This window comes from Chrysochloris asiatica, unplaced genomic scaffold, assembly GCF_000296735.1.
Source record: "Chrysochloris asiatica unplaced genomic scaffold, ChrAsi1.0 scaffold00255, whole genome shotgun sequence".
In the NCBI taxonomy this organism is placed as follows: Eukaryota; Metazoa; Chordata; class Mammalia; order Afrosoricida; family Chrysochloridae; genus Chrysochloris; species Chrysochloris asiatica.
The window spans coordinates 418076-425942 of NW_006408773.1; the positions used below are offsets into that span (position 1 = coordinate 418076).

The 7867-nt window shown below is 39.2% G+C and overlaps 1 protein-coding gene across 1 annotated transcript in view; it reads right to left on the reverse strand.

The window, feature by feature from the left end:
* Positions 1–220: 220 nt before the first annotated feature.
* Positions 221–7867, reverse strand: part of AMOT (angiomotin) — a 70238-nt gene continuing 62591 nt past the window's right edge. The window contains exons 11-12 of the mRNA XM_006873798.1: positions 1207–1911; positions 221–850 (exon numbers count right to left, since the gene is read on the reverse strand). Coding sequence (XP_006873860.1) covers positions 753–850; positions 1207–1911 — 803 coding nt within the window. The 3' untranslated portion in view covers positions 221–752. The remainder of the gene's footprint in view (positions 851–1206; positions 1912–7867) is intronic.

The window sequence follows — 7867 nt, forward strand, 5'->3', positions numbered from 1 at the left end:
TAATTTACTTGACTAGCATCTGAAACCAATATGCTAATTACCCCAATGCATAAATTACTCCAGAGCTTATACATGAATATATGAACCTCCAGGAGAGAACCAAAATAATTCACTTCCAAATCACCACTGAAATGAAGATGAACATAATCCCTCGGGACTGACACGCTAGCTAAAAAATTGGATGGAAAATTAGCTCAAGCACTTGTCCACATGACGATATTCCCTACTTTTTCTCCAGCTAACAAAGCACATTCAACTATTCCTTTTGATTAGCCAGATGAGAAAGTTTTTTTCTCCATGCTGTCTAGATGGGAACAGTACACATACAGCAAACACACACATTCTCTCTGGCTTTCCACTTCTGAACTACATGTTACAAACTGCCTTCAACACATACTGTGCTCTTTGATTAAAAAATGATTTGGCATACAAAAATTTTAAACAGATTTAGGCACATTGAAAACACTGATGTATATCCAGATATTAACAGTCCTGGTATTTGTATAAATCCTAACAATTAACCTTAGATCACATTCTGATTAATTTGTTTTTAAAGGTACTCTCTAAGCATACACTGGAGTTTGTATGGTATTACTTATGTAATATATTGGTTGTATTTTTTTAAAAAGCCCTTTAAAAAAGATCCCCACCCCCACACCTTGTCCTCACCCTCAAAAGAACAATAACAACAAAAAGGGCACAAATAATTAAAAGCATTCTTGCTGATAAACTGCAGCCCTTGATTTGACCATTCAGATGAGATATTCCACCATCTCTGCATCAGGGTCTTGTCCCAGGATCTGAATGGCAGCTTTTCTTTCCAGAGGATTGGAGTGGAAAATAGGACCATCTAAATGGAAATAAGAGGTTAGAAAACACTTAGGAACAAAGTAAAGACTCAAATTTCTAGAAATAGACAGCACTAGAGCCCCCATGAAGCCAGTAGCAAAGAGAAGCTGACCTCCCACACCCTTCAGCTACCTGAGCATTCTCTGGGAGAATGCCCTCTACTTACTTATGCCCTCCCCATGTTGGTGGTTGAGAAATGCATTCACAGATTCTCTTCCCTACCTCTTCTGACTCATTCCCTTTGGAAAATTTAACACCCACACCAACATGACCAACTCTGCCTAAAAAACAGGCATCAACAAACAAGTCTATATCTGAGGAGAGAGCAAAAAGCTAACTGGTACAGAAAATTATTACCTGTCTTGTCTAGATTGCAGGTCAAACTTGGTATACATGAACGACATGGTCCAGAACTGGTAGTTGGACTTGCAGAAGCCTCAGCCTGAACCAAAGCTGGAGTTGTAGCTGGAGCTGGAATAGAAGCCGTAGCCTGAGCTGAAGTTGGTGCCTGAGTCTGAGCTGGAGTAGAAGCCTGAGCCGGTGCTGAAGCCGGAACCGGAGTTGGAGCCGGAGCTGGAGCTGGAGCCAGGGCAGCTGGAGCAACCTGAACAGCAGCAACAGCAGCAGCAGGAGAAGCAGCAGCAGCAACAGCAGAGACAGAAACTGGAATCTGAGCAGCTGCAGCTGGAGAAACAGCAGCAGCAATAGCAGCAGCAGCAATTGCTGGAGACTGGGCAGCAGCAGCAGTAGCTGGAGCAGCAGAAGCAGCAACAGCAACTGGAGCAGCAGCTACCATAGTGGTGGTATTGGTGGCAGCAGTGGCAGTGTTGGTGGCAGTGCTGGCAGTAATGGCGGCAGCAGTGGCGGCAACACCAACTGGAGCAGGAACAGAGATTGGAGCAACAGCTACAGTTTTATTTGGTTCTGACCCACGTTCAGTTTGGGTGCTGCAGTCTCGACTGCCTGTTTTGGAGTGAGCTGAAAGCAGCGGAGTTGAGGGGGGCACAGGAGAGGGTGTAGAAGGGACAGACTCAGCACGGTAGTCTCCACCCAGGAGAATACCTACAAATGAAAGAGAAAAAGAGGTTAGAAAACAATAGGCTATTCAATACAGACAGACAACTGATTATCTGTTCCTCTTTACGTGCTTAGTGGGGAGTAGGGGGGATAGAAGTTAAGGAGGCATTTGAATGGCTCGAAATTATTTCTTTATTTTTGCCTCTAGAAAACCCAAGAATCCATTTGTCAGAGAACTCCACCATTGCTAATAGTTTCTTTCAGTCTTGGATACACTTCTGGTCCTCATTCTCCAATCTCAATACAATGTTTATGCCTTTAAATGTCCTTTATCTCTAGTTTGGTTTATTTTTTCCAATGGTGATTTATTTCTTCTGAACTGGTTACACTTGTAAACAACATCATATGCAGTGGCTTCAAAAAATTCATGGAAAATTAAATTGAAAAATAATGGAATTTTCATGACTGATTGCAACTGTCACAACAGTAAAGGTAGAAGTTTTGCAACAAAAAGTGGGGAGTAGTTAATATTACAGTCCAGGAACAGAGGACCCTAGGACCATCAAGGGAGAAGAGCATGAGCGGAATGTAGGACCCTATCCAGAGAAGCAGCGACACCAGAGATGGCGGTAGAGATGAGGACATGAAAAGAGAGAGCAGCTATGGATTCTAGACTTATGGAAAGAGAAAGGTTGTGTGCTGGGGGCCAGGAAGCAGACTTGCAGAATGTGCCCTTTGGTTGTTTAAATGACGATATATTGCTGAGTGTTTTTGTATACATCCCTTAGAAAAAATAAAAATAAAAAAACAGAGGGAATAGAAGCAAATACTGTTGAATGATGATGCATGGAGGAGATGGTAATCATTGCAATGAAACGATGAGTGTAAAATCAGTGTTCTCCCAATGTAAACTATCACTCAATTGACAACAAAAATAATAATAAAAAAAGATAACGGGATTTTTCCTCAAACTTTTTGAAGCTTCCTTGTAGAAAGTACAAAGAATAAGAGTATAAACAGCTTATTATAAAAATAATTGTATAAATGGGCTAAGTTAAAAGACAGACTATCAGACTGAAAAAGTAATATAGCTATGTATTATTTATAAAAGCTACATCTAAATCACAAAAACAAAAATGGTTGAAATCAAAAGGATGGAAGAAAATTTATAATGTGAATAGTAATAAAGCTGAGGACATTACAGAAGTAGGTAAAATAGTATAGGACATTTGGGTAAATTTTCGTGGTTTCTTAATATATTAAACATAAATTGTCCATTAAAAAATAAAATAATATAAATTTCCGTGAACTTTTGAAATCCCCTCATATGTTACTAGATAGTTAGAATGGATCTGAAGAAGTCCTTGATCACAGATCTAACATTCTAACTTATGACTGTGGTCTTCCAAGTGTCTACCTACTCTAACCAATGATCACTACAAGTGTTAAGGGATCAAGAAGCAACCAGAAGAGTTAATCTCTCTATCTATATCTATAACTGGAGTCCTGGTGTGGTGCTGTAATATAAGCACTGGACTGTTAATAATGAGGTCGGCAGTTCAAGCCCACCAGCCACTCCTTAGGAACCCTATATAGAGCCACTATGAGTCGGGACTGACTCAATGGTTCTTAACAACAACAAAATGTCTATATCTATACCTACAGATGTTTATGCATTCCATTTCATTTTTGACAACTGACCCCCAAATAGATGGATTGGCCAAGTGGCAGCATCAATGGGCTCAAGCATGGCAACAGTAGTGAGGTTGGCACCAGGATCAGGCAATGTTTTGTTCTGCTGTGCATAAGGTGGCTATGGGTTGGTACTGACAGGACGGCACCTAACAACAACAATTTTCCCAGATTCATACTTCGTACAATCCATGTTCAGATTTTCAGTGGATGTTTACAGCTATTTCTTTTCATTTTGAGTTGTGCCCCACCAGCAAATGAAGGTCCCATGGGCTTTTCTCCCATGGGTTTTACTCCATTTGTGTCATCATGGTCAAATCTACTTTGAGGAGGCAGCTCTTCCCCAGTCGCATTTTGAGTGCCTTCCAACCTAAGGGGCTCATATTCCAGCACTATATCTGACAGTCTTTTTCTATTATTCATAAGGTTTTCAGTGACTAAATATTCAGAAATACTTTGTCACTCCTTCATCATCTTCCTCTGGAAGCTCATCTGAAACCTGTCCACCATGGGTTACCCTGCTGGTATGTACAATACGGGTGACATTAGTGAGCTGAAATGGACAGGTATTGGCCATTTTGAACCTGACAACCACATGGTTTACTATGCCAGAAATGACAAATTGAAGAGGAATGATATTGCATTCATTGTCAAAAAGAACATATCCAGATCAGTCATGAGGAACAATGCTGTTTGTAATAGGAAAATATGCATGCACCTATAGGGTAGCCCAATTAATAACACTATTATGCAAATGTACGCACCAACCACTAAAGTCAGTGAGGATGAAATAGAAGAATTCTACCAACTTCTTCAATGGGAAATTGATCAAACATGCAATCAAGATGTATTGATCATTACTGGTGATTGGAATATAAAGGTTGGGAGCAAAGAGGAAGGATCAATAGTTGGAAAATATGGTCTTGGTGATAGAAATGATGCTGGAGAATGCATGATAGAATTCTGCAAAATCAATGATTTATTCATTTCAAATACATTCTTTAGACAGCATAAGAGATGACTATACACATGGACCTCACCAGATGGAATACATAGAAATCAAATTGACTACATCTTTGGAAAGAGATGATGGAAAAGCTCCATATCATCAGTCAAAACAAGGCCAGTGGCAGACTGTGGAACAGACCATGAATTATTCATATGCAATTTCAAACTGAAGCTGAAGAAAATGAAAACAAGTCCATGAGAGCCAAAATATGACCTTGAATATATCTCACCTGAATTTAGAGATCATCTGAAGAACAGATTTAATACATTAAACACTAAAGACCGAAGAAAAGAAGAGTTGTGGGATGACATCAAGAACATCATACATGAAGAAAGCAAAAAGTCATTAAGAAGACAAGAAAGAAGGGAAAGGTCAAAATAGATGTCAGAAGAGACACTGAAACTTGCTCTCCAGTGTAGAGATACTAAAGCAAATGGAAGAAATGAGGAGGTAAAAGAGCTGAACAGAAAATTTCTAAGATCAGCTCGAGGAGATAAAGCCAAATATTACAACCAAATGTGCAAAGTTCTGGAATCAGAAAACCAAAAGAAGAACATACTCAGTATTTCTCAAGCTGGGGGAACTGAAGAAAAAATTCAAGCCTCAATGTTCATTATTGAAAGATTCTCTGGGCAAATTATTGAATGATGCAGGAAGCATGAAGAGGAGATGTAAGGAACAGGAACCAGACAAGGATGCTCTTTGTTATCAATCCTACTTAATATTGCGCTGGAAGTCTTAGCAAGAGCTATATGCCAAGACAGGGAAATTAAAGGCATCCAAATTGAAAAAGAGCAAGTAAAACTCTCTTTATTTGCATAATATATGATCCTATACATACAAAACCCCAAAGACTCAGTAAAAAATCTACTAGACCTCATTGAAAGAGTCAACAAAGTGGCAGGATATAAGATCAACATACAAAAATCAGTTGGATTCCTCTATAACAAAATGACAGTGCTGAAAAGCACATTAGGAAAGCAATACAATTTACAATAGGTGCCCAAAGGATGAAATATCTAGGAATAAATGTAACCAGAGAAACAAATGTCTTATACAAAGAAAACTACAAAACACTACTACAAGAAACCAAAAGAGACCTACAAAAATGGAAGAATGTACCATGCACCTGGATAGGAATACTTAACATTTTGAAAATGTCAATAATGCCTAAAGTAATTTACACATATAATGTAATCCCAATCCAGATTCCAACATTCTTCAATGAGATGGAATAAACAATTACAAACTTTATATGGAAAGGTAAGAGACCCAGGATAAGCAAAGCACTGCTTAGGAAGAAGATTAAGGTTAGAAACCTCTCCCTCCCTGACTTCAAAATTTATTACACGGCTACAGTGGTCAAAACAGCTTGCTACTGGTACAATGAAAGATACATTGATCAATGGAACAGAATTGAGAATCAAGAAATTACAACATCCACATACAGCCAAATGATTTTTGACAAAGTACCTAAAAATATCACATGGAGAGGTGATAGTCTCTTCAACAGATGGTGCTGGCAGAACTGGAAAGCTATATGCAAAAGACTGAAACAAGACCTTCACTTATACCTTATACAAAAACCAACTCAACATGGATTAAAAACCTAAATGTGAATTCCAGAATTATGAAGGCTTTCAATGAAAACATAGGGACAGATGTGAGGGCACTAATACAGGGAATACACTGACTACCAAACATTTTGAAAACTACAAAAACAAAAGTAGACAAAGTAGATGATTGGGACATATTAAAAATTAAAAACTTATGTGCATTAAAGTTTTCACTAGAAGATTAAAAAGGTAACACACAGAATGGGAAAAAAATCTTTTGCATTTACACATCATACAGGGGACTCATTTCTAAAATATACAGGAAACTGCAACACCTCTACAAGAAAAAGACAAATAACCCAATTAAAAAATGGGCACAGGACATGAACAGACACTTCATTAAGGAGGAGATGCAGGCAGCCAACAAACAGATGAAGAAATGTTCACAATCACTAACCATTAGAGAGATGTAAATCAAAACAACAATGAGATGTCATCTCACACCAGCAATAACAGTAAAGATTAAAAAAGTAGAGCTCAATAAATACTGGCGAGGATTTGGAGACACTGGGACACTCCTGCATTGCTGGTGGGATTGCAAAATGGTCCAACCGCTCTGGAAAGCAAAATGGCACTTCCTCGTAAAGTTGGGAATAGAAATACCTTATGATCCAGCAATTCCTCTACTTGGTATTTACACACAAGAAATACGAGGCATAACATGAGTAGATATATGCACACCAATGTTCATAGCAGCACTATTTATAATAGCAAAAATATGGAGACAGCCAAAATGCTCATCTAAGGAAGAATGGATAAGCAAACTGTGGTACATACACACAATGGAATATTATGCTACCTTGAAAATTAACAAGGAAGCCGCAAGCCACCGCATAACATGGATGAACCTTGAGGACATTACGTTGAGTGAAATTAGTCAGTCACAAAAGAAGAAATATTGCATAGGACCAATACTGTAAAAGATAAGGAAAAGAACCCATACTAAAGGGGGACAGGGGAGGATTCTTTGCTGGTTATTGAGATGTGGGGGGTGTGGCGAGGGAAGGGAGAGGAAGGTGAAGCACAGTGTAGGGAATAGTTTGGGTGCTAGGAAGGGGGGCAATACAAAAGAAGGGGGAGGAAATGTAAGAATAAAGCAGATGGGAAAACAGTGATGCAGATTTGCATGAGCTAAATGGGAAAGAGCTAAAGAATGATGTATACACAACCTTGGAACAACAGGGCCCTGAAATACAGGTATTGAGACATGGTTGGAATGGGGAAAAGGGGGGAAATAATGTTAAAATGCTTGGCTGTCTTTTGAATCTTGGTTTCCCTGGCATACCATTATAAAATAGACACTTCAGGGGGAGAGAAAAGAAATAGCCAGAAATATCCCCATAGAAAGCTTGTAAGTCCGTCTTCAACCTATAACTGATTGGAATACCTAAAATGGGGCTACAACGTGCCCAGTGAAGGAGGCTTCCTGTGTAGCCTCTGCATTGCATAAGACCACAGGTGGAATCCTGAACCCCATTCAGAATCTTCTGAGGTAGAAAATTTCCACTTGACAGGACAAGCAGACCAGCTTGGAGAGGCTAGAAGAACAGAAGATACTTCTTGAAAGAAAGACTGACAGGAAAAATACAAAACAATAAAGGCAGTCTGAGTGATTACTACAAGAACAAGCAAGTTGCTTGTCCAGGAGACTTCAAGCCAAGTGGTCGGGTCCCCTCAGGGCAAA